At 47.6% G+C, this 18,853-nt stretch overlaps 1 protein-coding gene across 4 annotated transcripts; it reads right to left on the bottom strand.

The window, feature by feature from the left end:
- Window positions 1-2,711: 2,711 nt before the first annotated feature.
- Window positions 2,712-12,720, bottom strand: Klhl33 (kelch like family member 33). Of its 4 annotated transcripts, none has more exons than XM_029563322.1 (5): window positions 10,962-12,720; window positions 5,812-6,736; window positions 5,536-5,703; window positions 5,237-5,303; window positions 2,712-4,612 (listed from the first exon to the last, which is right to left on the bottom strand). In XM_029563322.1, the coding sequence occupies exons 1-5, from the start codon at window positions 11,683-11,685 to the stop codon at window positions 4,532-4,534; spliced, it is 1,965 nt and encodes a 654-aa protein (XP_029419182.1). In that variant the 5' UTR covers window positions 11,686-12,720; the 3' UTR covers window positions 2,712-4,531. The 4 variants fall into 4 exon arrangements, with proteins under 4 accessions (XP_029419182.1, XP_029419181.1, XP_008830782.1 ...); XM_029563321.1 differs by having other exon boundaries at window positions 2,712-5,303; window positions 10,962-11,763; window positions 11,920-12,720; XM_008832560.2 differs by having other exon boundaries at window positions 2,712-5,303.
- Between the last annotated feature and the right edge of the window lie 6,133 nt (window positions 12,721-18,853).

Below are 18,853 nucleotides of genomic sequence, written 5' to 3'. Positions count from 1 at the left end.
TTTAGGGATGACAGCCTTGGGGTTTTCTCTAAGATCTATGGGTTTATAGTACTGCACATGAGTTTTCTCCCATTGAGCAGGCTTTAAGTCCCATTAGGCAGCTGTTGATTACCCCCAAGATAAAAGTGCCACTACTGCACCAATGTCATTTGTTGTGCTGGTCATTGATGTGATTTTTAGACCTTGAAGCTGGGCTTGGACCATTGATTGATGGTCCCTTAGCACCTTGCATAGTACTCTCCAAAGCTATGAGACCTGGGGGAGGTGGTTTCCAGGTTAGTTCCAGCTCCATTGCTCCAAATCCTGTAGGACCACTCAGTTTTAAAATGTATTTTTATGTTATCATTCAAAGTAATGGATTTCATTATGATATTTTCATACATACATGGCATTCTATTATATACTTGTTTATCCCTGTGCCCCACTGCCTGGCCCCAAACCCCTGTCTCTGTCTTACTGGTCTCTTTCTCCCCTAATAGTCATCCCTTTCTACTTTTGTGTCATGTGTGTTCCGTTACCCTGTCTTCTTTTTCTCCCTCTGCCTCTCAACTTCTCTTCCTCCTCTGTCACTGTTTCCTCTCTATGTAGCCTATTCCCATAATTGTTGATCAGTGGCATTGAGGCTCAGTGGCCTTTGGAGGAGTATAATGTCTACACTGACATGTCTCTGATGTCTTTTCAATCTTTAGAAGCCTTTTTTTTTTTAAGACAAATTTTCCATATATAGCCCTGACTGGCCTGAAGTTCTCTATGTAGAGCAGGTTGGCATTGAACTCATAAAGATGTGCCTGCCTATGCCTCCCAAAGTCCTGGGATTAAAGGTGTGTACCACCATACCCAGCTCTTGGAAGTCTTAAGAAAAAAAAATTTATGGGGGCTGAAGAGATGGTTCAGCAGTTAAGAGCACTGACTGCTCTTGCAGAGGACCTGGGTTTGATTCCCAGTGCCCACATGATGGCTAACAATCATCCTCAACTCCAGCTCCAAGGGATCTGACCTCTGAGGGCACTGCATGACATGGGTGTACCTACCTACATGCAGGCAATACACTCATATACATAAAATTTAAAAAGAATTTATTACATTTTAATTTATTGTATGTGTGTGTGCACATGCACACCCACAGCACATGTGTGGAGAGCAGAGGAAAACTTGTAAGAGCTGATTCTTTCCTCCCACCATGTGGATTCTGGGGATTGAACTCATGCTGTCAGGCTTAGGAGTATGAGCTTTTACCCCTGAGCCATCCCACCAGCCCTGGAAGCCCTTTTTGAAAAAATCCATCCACCTCTTAAAATTTCTCACCTTTGTTCAGTTTTCCTGTCCACTCACTGTCCTCCTCTACTTTGCTTCAACAAACATCTGTGCCATGCAAAGGACAGTCATACTTGTGTAAAATGTGTAAAAACACATGCTAGTAATTTTTTGCCAACTTGACACAAACTGGAGTCACTTGCTAAGAGCAAATCTCAACTGAGGAATTTCCTCCTTCAGACTAGCCTGTGGGGCATGTTCTCGATTGCTGGTTGCTGCAGGAGAGCCCAGCCCACTTCGGGTGGTGCCATCCCTGGGCAGGTGGGCCTGGGATGTATAAGAACAGTAGCTGAGCAAACCAGTAAGCAGCATTCCTCCGTGGTCTCTGTTAGTCCTGCCTCCAGCTTCCTGCTGTGAGTTCCTGTCTTGGCTTCCCTCAGTGATGGATTACAGTCTACAAGCCAAATAGACCCTTTCCTCCTCAAGTTGTTTTTGATCAGTGTTTTATCACAGCAACAGAAAGAAAACTAAAACAACAGGTCTTCTACATGATCCATGGTCTCATAGAGATGCACATCTGAAAAATCACGAAAATATTAGGCAGATGACACAAAGTGCTGTATTAGACTGAGGAACAAACTACAAGGCCATATAGTGTGTGTTGGGGTGAAGGGATCCCCAGCAACTTCCTGGAGGAGATCAGACTTTGAACTGGGAAGAGAAGGCCTCTGATAAGTAGCTAGGAAGGGAGTAGGTGAACAGAGAATAAGAACAGCACTTGTTTTACCTGAATCTCTCCCCCTTCATTCCCAATCACTGCCTTTATAGTGTGTGTTTCTTCTGTATAACACCCAACAACTTTTTAATTTAAAAAAATTTTTATTTATTATTTTTATTTTTATGTGTGTGTATTGCCTGCATGTAGGTAAGTACAACCGTGTCGTGCAATGCTCGTGGAGGACAAAAGAGGCCATCAGATCCTCTGGAACTGGAGTTATGGACAGTTGTTAGCTGTCATGTGGGTGCTGGGATTCAAACCCAGGTCTTCTGCAAGAACAATCACTGTTCTTAACCGCTGAGCCATCTCTCCAGCCCCAACTCTTCAATTTTTTTAAGCATTCAATACATGGTTGCTTTTATTTACTAAAATAAATTAAGTTCACATATAATCTTTTTTACAATTTAATTAATTAATTTATTTTTATTTTATGTGTATGGATGTTCTGCCTGCATTATGTAAGTGTGCCACATGTGTGCGATGCCCACAGAGGCCAGAAGAGAGTTACAGAGGGTCTGGGGTTACAGATGGTTGTTAGTGCCATGTGGATGCTGGAAACTGAACTCAGGTCTTGTAGAAGAGTAGCCAGTACTCTTATCCACTGAGTACTCTTATCCACTGATTTTTATAGAGGCACCCAGACAAGAACGATTTGATCAATATGAAACCTTTATTTAAATGTATATACCAATCACAAACAAAATGTTCACCCCTCCAATTTCCTTCCTCCTTTTCTTCTTCAATCTCTCTTGTCTTTTCTCTTAGCCTTATTTAACCTTTCTCATTTTCAGATCTATTCCTTGTCTATCTTAAACGGAGATATGGAGCCCAGCGTGGTGGTGTACACTTGTAATCCCGGCACTCTGATGGTCGAAGCAGGAGGAGCAGAAGTTCAAGATTACCCTCATCTACACAATGATTTCAAAGCTAGTATAGGCTACAAGAGACGCTATCTTTAAAACAAATCAAAACAATCAAGAAACCCACCTAAAACTTGGGAAAAATAGATTCAAAATAATGCTAGAGCTGGAAAGAAGACATTGCTTTTTCAAGTCTTCTCTGTCTTTTACTTTTCTTGGCCATGTTCCCCCATCCTCTCCAGCTGCCCCACCCCTTGGGACCTCAAACAACTGCCCTGTTTCTTCTCCTGATCCCTCAGTTCATAGAAGGAAAGACATTTGGCTGATTCTTCCCATCTCCTCAAACTTCACACCACCTATTTTCCACCATGGGCATCTCCCTCTTTGGCCTCTGTCCCTCCCATCTCTACCCTCCCTTCCCAACGAATAGACCCATCTCGTCACTCTGGTAGGCCTGCCTGGCTTCACCCCTGTGCTGTCCAAGTCTTGATGGGAACGTCTTGGTCGTTTGTTTTACTGGGTTTGGTTTGGTTTTCTTGAGACAGAATGTCAATCCTTGGTCATCCTACTTCCATCGCCTAAGTGCCAGGATTACAGGTATGCACTACGCACCACCATACTCAGCCCTGACGGGAACTTCAGCCTCAAACAGAAACCAAGTCTCCATGGGCAGCCTATGGGGTCTAGGTTAGGAAACTCTAGACTGTGCCTACAAAATTATCCAAGAAAGAGTATTGTCAAGAGGATTTAGGTATCCCAGGGATGCAAGAATAAAAGGAGCCAGTGCCAGGAAAGGGGGTGGGGCCGTATGATTCCTTCTGCACTCCTCTGGGGGCCAGAATCATTTTCCAATTGTCTACAGTCCTTTCCTAGTCCCTATTCTTTGCCTATTGAAGCTCGCTAACCCTTCCCTTTCTTCCTTCTTTCCTTTCTTTTTTCTCTCTTTTTTTGGTGCTGGAGATTACTGAACCAGGATGTTATGCATGCTAGACAGACTATGAGCTCCACTCACAACCCCAACTACCTGTGCTTCTTCCCGTTCTTCCTGGTTGCCTCCATTACCCAAGGATTCAGCTGCTTTCTCCTAAGGCCAGTTCCTCATCGTGGAACCACCTTTTCCTCAGTACAGATCATATCTATAAAGGCAGTTTATGAACTGCAAGGCACCGTGAGAACAAAATACTATCAAAAAGTTCTCAGTTGGGAGTGGTGATGCATGCCTGCAATCCCAGCACTTGAGAGGCAGAGGCAGGTGGCTCTTTGGGAATTTAAGGCCAGCCTAGGTTACATAGCAAGTTCCAGGCCAGCCAGGATTACATAGTGAGACTGTATCCAAACACAAAACGAATAAATAAGAAAGAGTAAAGCCTTTTCTTGGGGGCTGGGATACAGCTCAGTTGGTAGAGTAACTGCCCAGCATGCAGAAAGTCCTGGCTTTGAGCTTCAGTACCACATAAACCAGGTGTGGTAGTACATGCCTGTGATCCTTGCTCTTAGGGAGGTAGAGGCAGGAGAATTAGAGGCTCAAGGTCATCCTCAGATACACAGGGAGTTCTAAGCCAGCCTGGAATATGGGAGACTTGGTCTCAGATGATGATGATGATGTGATGATGATGATGATGATGATGATGAACACTTCTCAAGTCAGTTGGGGTGGTGAACGCAGTCTAGCACTCAAGAAGCTGAGGCAGGAGGACTTCAAATTTGAGGTCAGCCTGGGCTACATCGTAAGATCCGAGAGAGAGAGAGAGAGAGAGAGAGAGAGAGAGAGGGAAAACGCTTTCCTCCCCTCATAATCTCTGTCCTTTTGTCCTGGTATTTCTTATCCTTTCATCCCTCATATATTGCTGAGCCTCCTTCATCCAGCAGGTTTGGTTTGGTGCACAGTAGGGACCAAAGCTACGTGCTGCACAGTGGGCAATGTCAGGGTGCAGGCAGGCATCTCAGCCCGTGGCCTTGGTAGAGTTCCCAGGCAGAGCCAGCGGCCCAGGCCAGGGCAGTAGGCATGGATAAGGTGGGAAATGGCATAAGTACGGTGGCTGTAGCCCCCCAGCACCAGTAGCTCCCCCTGTAGCACAGCACCTGCAGCTCCCACATGGGGTGAAGGCAGGGGTGCCAGGTGAGTCCAGCTGTCAGTCCTTGGTTCATAGGCCTCAACACTCAGCAGGTCCCCTGTCTCACCTAGGCCACCTGCCACATACAACCGCCCACACAGAGCAGCCATCACATGACCAGCCCTAGGGATATCCATTGGGCTCAAAAGTGTCCCAGGCTTCTGAAGTTTGGGGTCATAGTGCAGCAGTGAGTCCATGAACTGGCCAGACCCACTACAACCACCACTCACATACAATCGGCCCTCCAGGACGGCAGCTGCGTGGGCAAAGCATGGTGCTGGAAGTGCAGGTCCTGGCCTACGGGAGAATGGAACAAGATCAGGCAACAAGAATGTTCAGCTTTATTGTTTTCGGAGGCAGGGGCTTGCTACACAGCCAGACCAGCCTAGGCTCCTGCCTTAGCCCCTGCAGTGCTAGGATTGCAGGTGTGTGCCTCCATGCCCAGCTTCCTTCTTTCCACTCCAAATGCCCAGCTTCCTTCTTTCCACTCCAAATCTAGTTTCTCCCTGATGTTCTCTTGCCTGCTTACCTCCAGACATTGAGCTCGGGGTTATAGATCTCCACAGAATTAAGGGCAACGCCATTGTCTCGTCCACCTAGAGCATAAAGTTGTCCATTGAACACCACCAGCGGGAAGAAGCTCCGAGCTTCGCACAAAGGTGCCATCTCCTCCCAGTCCTCTTGACTGGGGCCCCACCTGGACATAGCCGGAATAGAGATGGAAAGAGTGATTCTGGGAACCCATCGCTGGCTGGAGTAGTACTTTGACCTGTCCACTTTGGGGCCTGCCACACCTTGCCCATACCTGAGAGTTGAAGCCAGAGTGTCAGTCTGGCTGTAGAAATCCTGTCCCCCACACACATAGAGTTCACTTCCTGCTAGGCTCACAGCGCCATGCCGAAAGCGCCCTGGGGCAGGCAGGTCAGGCAGCCGGCCCCACTCCACAGTTCGTACCAGACCCATGCCACAGTGGAAGGCCCGGGCCCACCACACTTTGCAAGACGGCTGTCTTTGGGCCATGTCAGGACTGAGTCCATCCCCACCAATCACCACTAGTGCTCGGTCAGGTCTCCTCCACCTCTCTTGACCTGGAACCTCAGCTTCCACCATCAGCTGGTACAGCAGATCTGAGGTCAGGGGTGGGGGGAGCCCAGCTGCCCGCACCTTCCGCAGCTCCTTGGTAGACATGCGGCCAAATCGGACACATCGTAGCAGGGCCTCGGCCTCTGACTCCTGGGTCTCGGGGTTGGCAGCTAGCCAACACCGTGCAGCCATGAAAGCTTCAAACTCTTCCTGTACATGGAGCTCATCACTATCCAAGAGTTGAGCCAGGCAAGAAGCTGGTAAAGACGGGAAACTGGGGCACATAGCCACAGCAGGTAGGTGGGTGAGGAGGTAATGATGGGCTTTGCTCCAGAGCTTCTCCAACCCGGGGGCTTCAGCCATGGGAAACACGGCCAGGCAAAGGGCAGGGCTGAGGTTTTGTGCTAAGGCTCTCTGACACAAATCCAGGCAGGAAGAGCTTTGGTACTGCAGAGCAGCCTGGGCAGCTCTTAGTAGTCCAGGCCATCTTGCCTGCACAACTCCAGAATAGGCGAAAGAAACGAGGAGTCGTAGGTCTTGAGTAGAGATGGTGCGCAGAGACACTTTTGTGCCCTGGGACTCCCTCATCCCACTCAGAAGCATAGCCCCGAAGAACTCGCTGCCACAGGCCAGGGCTACTCGGTGCACTGCAGGAGAGAAGCAGAGGAAGACCCAGAGTGTTGCAAGGCAGCTAGGCATGGTTCTAATTTGTAACCCCAACTTTGGTCCAACCACCCAGGGCCATATTCCAAACCCCATGGTGTACACCGGAGTACCATAGGATGCTTGTAATTTTCAGGTCTGGGCATGTAGCCCAGTGCTGGAACACCCTAGTATGTGCAAGGCCTGGGTTCCATCCCCAGTACTGCAGTAAATAAATAAACAAACAAGCAAAATGCAAGTTTCAGGCCACTCCCTGCCCTGCCCTGGATCCTGATTCAATAGATCTGGACCCAGACCCTAGAAATTATATTTAAACATTCAAGTACCCTGTAATATTCTCATGTTAGTGACTGAAAAACACTTTAGTGTTTCAGGTTTAGGTCAGTTAGAAAAACAATCTTAATGGATCAGGTTGAGAAAATGTTATAAACAACATTTGCTGCCAGGGAACACAAAATAAACTGAATAGAACAATGTGAAGCTTATAGAGGTCTCACTACATTATGTGCAGAATATGGTTTTTTCATTTATAATCGAAAGAGCTGCTGCTTCGGTCATTCTGTCAGTTTTTCTGGAAATGTGGCAATACCAGTGCCAGGAAGATGCCTTATACCTTTAGTCCCAAAATTGAGTGGCAGAGGCAGGTGGATCTCTGTAAGTTTAAGGGCAGCCTGGACTACATAGCAAGTTCTAGGCCAGCCATGGTTACATAGTGAGACCCTGTCTTTAAAACAAACCAACAAAAAAAAAAAACAAAAAAAAACAAAAAAAACAAGAATGGTTATATTCTAACCCATCTTCTCTTGCCTAAGACTTAATTCGTGATTTCTCAATGTGTCCCTACTTTCTGTACTACTTTCTCCCCACCTCTGAATATTTCATGAAATTATTATGAGATTTAAAACATCAACCTTCAAAGCTATCTAATTCAATCATTCCTTAAGAACTGGGTGGTGGGCAAGATGACTCAGTGGGTAAAAGTGCTTGTCACCAAGCCTGATGGTCTGAGTTTGATCCCTGGGACCCACATGGTAGAGAGAGAGAACCAACTCCTGTGAGTTGTTTTCTGACCACCACACAAGCACCATAGCTTAAGCACACACATACACACACATACATAAAAAAGTAAATGTGATAAAGACTTAAAAAATATGGAAGAGTTTTAAAAAGAACCAAACTTTGTGGTGAAGACTTTGTAACCTCAGTTACAAGGAGGCTAAAGAAAGAGGGTCACAAGTTCAAAGACTATATGGGCCACAGAGTGTGTTCAAGCCCAGCTGGGCAACTTAGGGAGCTCTCTCAAAAAGTAAAGAGCTCAAAGATATATTTTTTTTGGTCTTTTTGAGACCAGGTTATCTGTAGCCCCAGATAACCTGAACTCACTCTATAAACCAGACTGGCTTCTATCGCACAGAGATTTGCCTGCCTCTGCCTCCTGAGTGCTGAGATCAAAGGTGTGCATCACCATACCTGGCTCAAAGATATTTTTTTTAAAGATTCAGTTTTAGATATTAAAAGGAGTTACCCCATGACAGAGGGGTACTGCCCCTTATACACATCAAAGACAAAACAAAACCTCAATGCCAGGAATGGATTCTTCCTCTAGAAGCTGTTGACCAAGGCTCCCCTAGATCCTCAAAGAATACTGGCAATTGCCCCGGGCTTGGTTACCCACCAGAACTGGATGGTAAGACCTTATTGCTGAAGATACTATGTACATGAGCAAACAAGGAACAAACAAGGAGAAATCACAGAAGTGCTCACTTCAGAGCCTTCTCTCTACTAGCTAGCATTCATAGTGCTATTCAAGGTGCTGTGCATGCTACTGAAAGGAAAAAATAGTCTTACCCAGCTGTGAATCCTGTGATCTATAGCAACAACTGCCTTGGCAAGATATGCCAGCTGGTGTAACAGTGACATGAGTATTATGGGAATAACCAACCACTCTTTTTAAGATCCACTTCCCAGATGGAATTCATACCTGACACTGATATCAGGCATAGGAACCTGAAGCTAGACAGGTCACAGGACATAGGAGAGAACCAGATACTAGCTTTCTATTAGTTATATTAAACTGACTCCTAAGGACTTATTGTTATGCCCATAGATTAATGCATCTCTCAACTCTCACCAAAGAAGATTCCTTATGTAGCAAATAGTGACTGACACAAAAACCCTCAACTGGCTAATGTGCAGAGAACAAGAACCTGCAGAATGCTTATCCCTGAGTAGGACACCTAAATCAAACTTTTGACTCAAGGATCATTCTGGAAGGGGGTGGAGGAGGGAGGAAGATTGTAAGAGCCAGAGGTGGTAGATGACCACAAGGAAACAGTTTTCCAGACAGCTGGTCAGTTACTCTTATGAACTCACAGCAATGGTGATAGCATGCACAAGTCCTATGCAAGCTCAAACCAAATAAAATGCCAGTATAGATGAGGGGAAGTGGGTAAGAAACTCCAACCCAACCCAAGGAACTTTTGGCAACTGAAGGCAGCTGTGAGGGGGAAAGACAGTCTCTTTCCTGCATGTTTTTTTTGGAGGTGTCCTGGAACTCACTATGTACACCAGGTGGAGGTGTCCTTGAACTCACAAAGATCTGCCTGCCTCTGCCTCCCAAGTGCTGGAACTACAGGCATGTGCCACCATGCCCAGCTTAAGACAGTTTCCTTCAAAGATAATACTCTAGTAGGTTAACGAGGCTCGAGTGGATGGACCCACACAGGAGGACATTCTGGGAAACATATTAAATTTGGTGTGGGGCAATAAGAGGAGGTATGGATAGGGTAGGAGATCTAAATACCATCAAATTATATTGTATGAAAAATCACAAAAATTCATTAAAATGTTTTTAAAAGACATTTTTATTATTTTAATTATGTGTCTGTGTCTGTCTGTCTGTATGTGCATATGAGTATATGAGCACAGGTGCCCACAGAGGCCAGTGGTCTCAGATTCCCCTGAACCTGGAGTTGCATGTAGTTGTAAACTACCCAATGTGGGCGCTGGGAGTCAAACTCAAGTCCTCTGGAATAGTAACAAATGCTTTTAGACACTGAGCTATCTCTCTTGACCTTTTTTTAAAAAAACATATCCATTATGAGGGAAAGGCCACAAATTTACTTTAAACTTCAGCCAAAAGTATGAGATAAAATAACTGTGTGATGAACATTTGCATGTGAATCTTTCTGTGTGTTTGAGAGGCAGAGGCAGGCAGATCTCTGTGAGGTTGAAGCTCCAGGCCAGCTGGAGCTACAGAGAGACCTGTCTCAAAAAAAAATTTTTTTTTAAATAAATAAGGAAATAAAGAGCACTGGGTGCTCTTGTAGAGGACCCAAGTTCATTTCCTAGCACTCACATGGTAGCTAACAACCATCTGTAACTCCAGTTCTAGAGGACTCATCAGCCTCTTCTGGCCTCCATGGGCATTGCACAGTGGTGCACTTACATACATGCACACAAAATACTCATACACATAAAATAAAAATAAATTAAAATAAAAAGAGAGATGTCTAAAAATTCCTGGTACTGTATAGGTTACTTACTAGATGTTAGTAAAAGTTGAATAATGTTTAACTCATTCAACCCTACTCAGTTTTCTGGCAATGATGGAATTCACTTCAGAGTGCCTGTCTGCTTGCATTAAGAATCTCACAAAACAGTACCAGACGTGCCTCCAAGCTAGAGAGCCCTAAAACCTGCCCCAGAGTCAAACACATTTACAAAGGACATGTTGGGAGATTTCCACCCGACGCCTCTGTTTTCTGCTGTATACTCAATGGAAGACGCCAAAGCCATTGGCTACTCTGACTGAGTCAGTCAGCGTGCTTGTTCTCCTGCCATGGATTGTACCCTTAGCTCCAGCCAACTGGCTAGAAATTTCTGTTACTAGGCAGGGAGCAAGCCCAGCGCCCGAATGGTCAGTTCATATCTGTCCCAGAGGCTAGCAAAACAACTCAACTGCGCATGGGCATCTCTTGGTGGCGCTGGATAAGCACCAAAAAGGATATTCAAAACTGTCATGGAGGGCTGGGGATGCAGCTCTCGTGGAGTGGTGGCGAGCCCTAGGTTCGCCCTAGCACTGCAAAATAAGCATAAGCCTCAGTGGCGGAGCTCCAGCCACCTGCAGCTTGCAACACCATCGTGGCCATTGCACCAGCCACCTGCAGCTTGCAACACCATCCTGGCCATTGCTCCGCAGGCCCTCACCGCGCAGCCGGTAGCCCTCTGCCTCCAGCTCCAAGTCACACCCGACGCCCTCTCGAAACAGAAGCTCCATGGCGCGCAGGTTCTCCCTCAGCTCCTCTGCCTGGCTGAGCTGCTTTCCGTCTTCCCTGGCTTTTCCGAGCCCTCCTGGCGTCCTCTGAGCCGCAGCCTTCAGCCTGGGCGCTCCCAGCACCTCTGCGGCAGCCAACACTTCGCCCTGCGTGGCGGGGCCCAGCACCCCCTCATAGGCAAAGGTCAGCGCGGCCTCCCAGCCCCCCCGGGTCACGTTGATGCTCAGCGGAGGCCGAGGACCTCCGCAGCTCAGCCGGCCTCGGAAGAGGCTGCTGACTGCGGCCAGGATCACCCGATGCACCCCGTATACCTGTCCCCCTACTGACACGTCTTCGTCTAGCAACAGCTTCTGCTCCCGCAGCCTCCTGGCTTCCGCGAAGAACTGGCCCGGGTGCGCCTCGCTGAACAGCATCTCGGGCTCTGCCTCGTCGCCCTCATCCTCTTCTTCCTCTTTCTCTAGGGACAAAGCTGGAAAGGGGAGGTTTCCTGGGACTGAGGGGCTAAGGTCAGGTTCTGCCAGAGGAAAGGAAAGTAAACCAGGGTCTTCCTCAGGAGAGGGAGACCAGGAGAGGGTTCTTAGCGCAGGCAAAGGGAGTCCAAGGCCGTCCTGGACAGGAAGGGAGACATGTTCCAAGTCCGAGGGACATCGTGCCATCTTCTAGAAGCTATGTTCCAAGTCTGAAGGACATCCTGCCGTCTTCTAGAACCTCATGACTCAGGCTTTGTTGGGTTGCTGCAGGTGACCAGGCAAGAGAGAAGGATGCCTTTGCTGTAGCCAGAAAGCCAGAACTCTCTTCATTTCATGAAACTGTCAGTCCTTTCCACCCATCCCAAGGTGACACCCTCATATTGGAATAGTGGGCCATATGGTATCAGCTATGGAGTTTACCAGGTTCAGAAAAGCATGCGGCACTTTAGAGATCCAGCATGCAGGCCACCCCAGCTCCTCTTAGTCCCCCTCAGGAGACACCAGGCTTCCAATTGCCTTCTCACTTGAGTGCTCACTCTGCTTGGGACTGCCGTGTGCAGAGGGAACTTACCCAGATCCCAGGCAGTGGCTCCATCTGGCTAATTATAGTTAGCCTGAAGGGCTAAACCCCAGTCTGTGTGTGCTGGAAGCTGACACCCTGGGCCATGTCCTGGAATGACTTCCCCCTTGCCTTCCACCGGTAGGTCACAAGAGGGTGCTGAGTGAGGGGAATTTGCAAGGCAAAGAGGATGTAGGCATTGGGCAGAGGGAGCCAAGCCAGAAGGGCTGTATTCACCACAGCTGGCGGTGGTAGTGGTGGGTGGTGATTGAAAGGGTCTGAAAAGTCTAGACTGCGCACTGGATGAGGAGAGAGGTAGGTGTTCTGAGTCAGCCCAGAGCTGTGTTGACTGGAATCCTGGAGTAAATAACACTAACGTGAAATGCAAACAGCCTAGCCCTGTCCATGACAGCAGAGGAAAGTGGGTTAGTGAAAGGGCAGAGGACAGGTTAGAGACTAGGTGACTTTCCCTGGCAGGTCTTCTCCAACCTGAGGTGAGAGCGTAACACCCAGCTCTGTCCTTAGAAGAGTCTTTGGGAATCTAACCAGGGCCACTGGGATGAGAAACAGTGGAATGTGTGGCTGATCTTCCCTGAAGCAGGGATCAGAATCTTGGACTAACTGGGCTGGGGACACACATGTATTTGTCCTGTTTGAGGCAGGACATCTGCAGTTACTCCCTCTGCCTGGAACAACACCTTGTGTGTGTGTATGTGTGTGTGTGTGTGTGTGTGTGTGTGTGTGTGTGTGTATGAGTGTTTTGCCTGCATGCATACGAGTGTACCCATGTTGTGCAACACCCACAGAGGTCAGAGGGTGTCAAATCCTCTCTGGGAATGGAGTTACAGACGGTTGTTAGCCCCCATGTGGGTGCTGGGAACTGAGCCCAGGTCTTCTGTAAGAGCATCCAGTGCTGATAACTGCAGAGCTATCTCTCTAAGCCCTAGAAGAACATTTTTCAGGCTGAGACCCAGTGCTGGGCTAAAGCCCTTAGAAGGTCATAATCACCTGCTACACAGTTCCAGGTGACATCTTGGGGAAGGGTTTTAGGGAGGAGGGCAGTAATGTGCCTCCTGTCCTTTCTCCAGGTAAGGTAGGATGGGCCAAAGCCTTGATCTAAAAAGGCTGGTCTAGGTTGGATAGGCTGACCAGACAAGCAAACTTAATGGGGGAGGGATTACTGTCCCTAGATTCAGGTGAGTGGGTTTTCAGTGTGGAGTAAGGAGCTAAGATGACTAGCACAGTACTCCCTTTGCTTCTGGAGTTGTTTCTCCATTACAGTTTGGGTCCTATCCCTGATCATCTAGAGTAGTAATTCCTGGAGAAGCCTAGCTGGTGGGTTGCATTCCCCCAATTTTTTTGGGGGGGGTGACTTTGATTTTCTTTTGGGATAGTTTTTCAACTTTTATCTGATTTTGTTTTAATATTTTATTATTTTTATTTTATGTGTACAAGTGTATTGCCTGCATGTATGTGAGTGCACCAGTGTTGTGCAATGCTGCAGAAGTCAGAAGAGGGCTTCAGATTCCCCTGGAACTGGAGTTAAGGATGGTTCGTAGCCACCATGTGGGTGCTGGGAATCGAACCTGGGTCCTCTGCAAGAGCAGTCAGTGCTCTTAACCACTGAGCCATCTCTCCAGCCCCTACTTTGATTTTTTTTTTTTTTTTGAGAGATGGTCTGGCTAGCTTGGAACTCATTATGTAGACCAGGTTTGCCCCAAACTTGTAGCCATCTTCCTGCCTCCACAGCTGGGATTTTAAGTATGCACCACCAAACCTAGTCAATAAAGGGCTTTTTACTATGTGACCCAGGCTGGCCTTAAACTCTAGATCCTCCTGCCTTAGCCTCTCGATGTCCACAACGATGCCTGGGCCAAAATAGTTTAACTGACAGAGGGAGCCCATGTGTGTCCTCACTGATGAGTGGGGCGATAATGACCAACTTTGACAATGTTTTTTTCAGTGCAAACATGTCAGAGAATGCTCATGCCTCCCCTCAGTAAGACAGCTTGAGGTCCCAGCAGGAAGTACAGGAACTACAAGTTGGAGATACACCCTTGCTAACTGCTGTCATCTGCCTAGAACAAGGCCATTGGACCCTGCTATGAGTTCTACACCAACTCCGTGGTCCTGGGATGGCTCTCCTGCAGCCAGTCACCTTTGGAAGCTCTGTATAGCTCTAACCTGGTGCAATCCATGCCCCACAGTAAACTCCCAGATAGGATGAAATCTACTGGCTGGGTCACCACTCACCCCATGCAGGCCCTGGGACTGCCACCAAGACCTCCAGGTCTGGTAACTACCCTCTTGGTTGCAAACAACCTGGCTTGGGAAGGGTCTTGACATTTGCTCTATCTGTGCTGTCTCAGCCAGAGGACAGTGCATCTTTTACCTTTGGAGAGAAGATCCATGCCAAGCCACACTCCTAAGAAAGTGACTCAGAATTCTAGTGGCAGGAACTGTAAGACCCCAGCATGATTTGGGTGGGTCATGAAAGCGGTGGTAAAGGACTGGAGCTCAGAGTCCCTGGTTTCAGGACCTAGGTAGGTGAAAGAGCTTCCTCCTAGACATCTTGGAGGATACCTCTAAAGAAAGAAGAGGTCTGAGGGAGGATTATTGTGGGGACTCCCTCTTCTTACACCACTCTGCTCCTCAGATTAGCTACATGCTCAGTAATGGGGGTTGGGGCGGGACATCATTCTCTAGCTGCAGCTGCTTTGGATTACTGGTCAGGCAAGTGTAGGGATGAACTCAGAGCTCTTAAGGCAGCAGAGAGAATTCAGGGAACAGGGCCTGAGTGACTGAATTCCCATCCCCATCTCAGGGCTCACATGGCTCATTATCCTAATCTCTACCTCAGGCATCACTATTAGTGCCTTGTCTAGCTCAGCCATCTCCACCAATGGCAAACTCAAGGCCAGTGTGTCTGTTGTGACCCTGCTGTTCTTGGAGCCCCCAGGTCCTGTCAGACTGAGATCATAGACCAGCTCTTCCTTTACCCTCTGGTGACTTGTATCTCCCTCCTCATCTTACACAGCCTGGTAGGTTCCATGGGGCTCATCTTTACCTTTGCCAATGCCACACCTGTGGCTATATACACAGTGGGCTTCGCAGACCTTGGGTATTGCCTGTCCCTTCCCTCCTTGTGCATCTCTCATTGCTAACCTTGTAATGTCTGACCCTGTACTGTGACACCAGCTTAGAAACACTGACCAATTTTCTGTAAAACCTGTGTTCTGCCCCTCCAGGAACACAAAATGCAGCTGCTTGAAATAGAGAACAGTTGTTGGTGGTAGGTGTGCTGACTATGACTTTCCGCCCAGGTGTGGCACTGGCCAGCATGCAGTGGGAGCCTAAGGCAGGTGCTGGAGTGGAGGACTGAGGAGGCTGAGGGAATGGTAGTGAGAGTGGACGGAGCTGAGAGGAGCCAAACTGCAACAGAGGAAGATGTGGGATTGGGGGAAGGGTGTCAACGAACCTGGTGTCTGAAAATCAGGGAAAGAGCTGACATGGCAGATTTTTGAGGGATGGCAACCTGAAATTGGATGGTTTTCCTGGAAAGACTCCATATCCCAGCTCCTCAAGGGCAAAGAAAGAGGCCTTATTCTGGGACTCCACCAGAAGCACCAGACAAGACAGAGGGGGAAGACCCCAGAGAACTGTTTATTGCTCTCAGACTTTTGTAATCTAGAGAGCCACCTCTCTGTCCTGGGGAGCAATGCTTTGAATTTGGGAGGAGAAAGGAAAGACTGCCCATTTGGCCAGAACTCCTTCTGGAAAGAGGGGATGGGAATGGGTGCAGGGAGGAGGTGGAACACTCATCCCACACCTCCCACTCAATGACAGCGTGACTTTAAGCAGAGACAAGTTTCCAGGCAGGGAGAAGAGCAAGGCCTTGATGACAAAAGCCCGTGTTGTTGAGGGAGACGGAAGGAGTAGCAGGAGATGAGGCCCAAGTGGGAAGTAGGAAAAGGAAGGAAAGATCCTAGCAGGTCCTGCAGCCCTGTAAAAAGATTCTAGAGGACTGGAGAGCTGGCACAGCCATTCAAGGCTCAGCCTTACAACCTAAAAGACTCTAGAGCCAGGTGTGGTGGCACAGGCCTGTCATCTCAGCACTCACGTCGTAGATCAGGAGGATCAAGGGTAGCCTCAGCTACACAATGAATCCAAGACCAGCCTGGACTACATGAAACCTTGTCTCAAAAAACCAAAGCAGGGACTAGAGAGCTGGTTCAGCTGTTAAGAGCACTGGCTGCTCTTGCAGAGGACCAGGGTTCAATTCCCAGCACCTACATGGCAGCTACCAACCGTCCATAACTCCAGTTCCAGGGGATCTGATGTCCTCTTCTGACTGACACAGGCACTGCACAGCACAGGTGCACTTACATACATGTAGGCAATACAATCATACAAATACGAATAAAAATAATAAAATATATTAAAAGAAAAAAAATAAAGCCAAAAGGACTTTTATGTAACCTGATGCAGGAAAATACAAGAGGATTTTGAGCAGAGGAGGGACATGATCTGGCTTCCATGGCAACATCATGCACTGTAGCTGCAGTGCTGCGAAGTGGGCAGTGGTGGAAACAGAAGGAGCAGCTACTGCAAACAGCTTGAAGATAAAACTGCTGACTTGGTTTAGCAGAAATGGGGTTCTGGATAAATGCTGAAGGCAAATGCAAGAGGATTTGATTAACTGGAAGCGAAAAACACACACAGGAACACATCAAGGAGAATACCGAGGTTTGGTTTTTGAGACAGGTTCTCATGTAGCCATGCCTCCCTTAAACTTACACTATATATACCCAAGGATGAATTTCTGATCTTCCTGAGTGCTGAGGTTACAGGTGTCATCACCACTCTTGATTTATGTGGTGGTAGGGACCAAATCTAGGGCTTTGAAAATGCTAGCTAAGCCATCTAAGCTATATTCCCAGCCCCAAAACAGATTTTAACCAGAGCGCTTATAGAGAGGAATTGGCAGAACTCTTTTAAGCTTTGCTGTGTTCTCTCAACTCTGGGGACCTACTGAATTCCACTCACTGATGCTCAGTGACACCTGATGTTTAGATAGTAACAAGTCACAAAAACTAGCCCAGAACCACCCAAAGCTAAGCAGCTGTGTATGCATATTCAACACTTCAGGGTTTAAAAAGAAAGCTTTGCTGTAGACAGTAAAATGGGGAACAGCTGGAAGGAGAAATGGAATCAAGAAAGAGTATTAGGGGGCTGGAGAAATGTTTCAGCAGTAAAGAACACTGGCTGCTCTTACAGAGGACCCAGGTTCTGTTCCCAGAACCCACATAGCAGCTAACAACCATCATTAACTCCAGTTCCAGGGGACAGGGGATCTGATGCCCTCTTTTGCCCTCTGTGGGCATTGCAAGCACATGGTGTACTTATACACTTGCAGGCAAAACACTCATATACATAAAAGCAAATTAAAGAACAAAAGAACAGTATTATTTGAAATACAGGAACAGTAGTAGCATTATTTTGCCCTTCAAAGCTACTGTACAAGTCTGTGGGTGAAATGTGGACCATGTCTGCAGCAGTTTCTCAACCCTGATACCAATGACATTTTAGCACAGAAATCGTTTGGGGACTCTTTCCACTCTTCAGAGTATTTTCTAGCATCCCTGGCTTCTCTTTAGTAGCACCTGCATTTTGTCTTCTTAGGACAAAATCAGCCCTAGGTGGGAGCCTCTGGTTTATGGTAAGAGGAGAGACAATGAGCTCTGATGCTGAGGTAGACAGAACAGTGTGGGGAACTTGTAAATGTGTTCTCATTGCCATTTTCTCAGAAGTAGGAATCAGGGTGTATTAGTCAGGGTTCTGCAAAGAAACAACTGGTAGAATGAATATGTATGTGTAGAGATTTATCAGCTTAGCTCACAGGAGAGTCCGAGTAGTTCAACAATGACTCTGGAGAGGCTGAGAATCCATAGTCACTCAGTCCATGAGGCTGGATGTCGCAGTAGGCCCAACCTGGCGCTGAAGGTCTGACGAATTCCAAAAGATCAGCTAGTCTTCAGTCTATAGCAACAAGATGAACTCACCAGCAAGATGAACTCACCAGCGAGAGAAGGCAAACAGCAAGAAGCCAGGTGTTCTCCTCTGCCCTGGCCTTTTATACGGGCTGCCATCAGAAGGTAACACCCACATTTAGGGTGTGTCTTCCGGCTTCAGATGATCCAATTAAGAAGCTCATTTCAGTTAATCCCAGATCCAGTCAAGTTGACACCCAGGATTAGCCATCACACAGGGAAAGAGTGAGAATGAGGATTGGGGGATCAAAAGATACAGACATTATCAGAGAGCATGTGAGAGGGCTGGGAGATTGAAGACACCGAGTGACAGTGAGGACCCACTTTGGTGTCATTGTGGTGAACGTCTAGGAGCAGTGAGCAAGGCTGTTCCTGCCCTTTCAGCAGCATGGAGCAGGTATCGAGCAGGTGATGAGCAAAACAAAGTAGGATGGGTGCTGGGGGTACAGCTCAGTTGGTAGAATATATGTCTTACAGACAAGCAGCTCTGGGTGCCATCCTCAACACTGAATCAACTGGGTATGGTGACACACACCTGTAATTCCAGCACTTTGGCAGAAGCAAAAGATCAAGAGTTCCAAGGGCATCTTCGACTACAGAGTGCATACTTAGTCTGACGCTAGCCTGGGCTATGTATGAGATCCTGTTTTTTAAAATTAAGCCAGGCATGGTGGTGCTTGCCTTTAATCCCAGCACTCGGGGGTGGGGGGCAGAGGTAGGTAGATCTCTGTGAGTTCAAGGCCAA

The sequence above is a fragment of the Nannospalax galili genome, unplaced genomic scaffold (assembly GCF_000622305.1).
Source record: "Nannospalax galili isolate Female #2095 unplaced genomic scaffold, S.galili_v1.0 scaffold196, whole genome shotgun sequence".
NCBI lineage: Eukaryota > Metazoa > Chordata > Mammalia > Rodentia > Spalacidae > Nannospalax > Nannospalax galili.
The sequence above is the reverse complement of the archived record's forward strand: the minus strand, read 5'-3'. Positions and strand labels throughout refer to the sequence as shown.

Bases quoted from the DNA above. Each gene is read 5' to 3' on its own strand.
- Klhl33 (XM_008832560.2), bottom strand. From the start codon at position 11,685: ATGGCACGATGTCCCTCGGACTTGGAACATGTCTCCCTTCCTGTCCAG. The intron at 5,704-5,811 runs GTATGGGCAAGG...GGCTATGTCCAG, and splicing joins ACTCTGGCTTCAACTCTCAG to GTGGGGCCCCAGTCAAGAGG. The intron at 5,304-5,535 runs GTAAGCAGGCAA...ATTCTCCCGTAG, and splicing joins CCCGAGCTCAATGTCTGGAG to GCCAGGACCTGCACTTCCAG.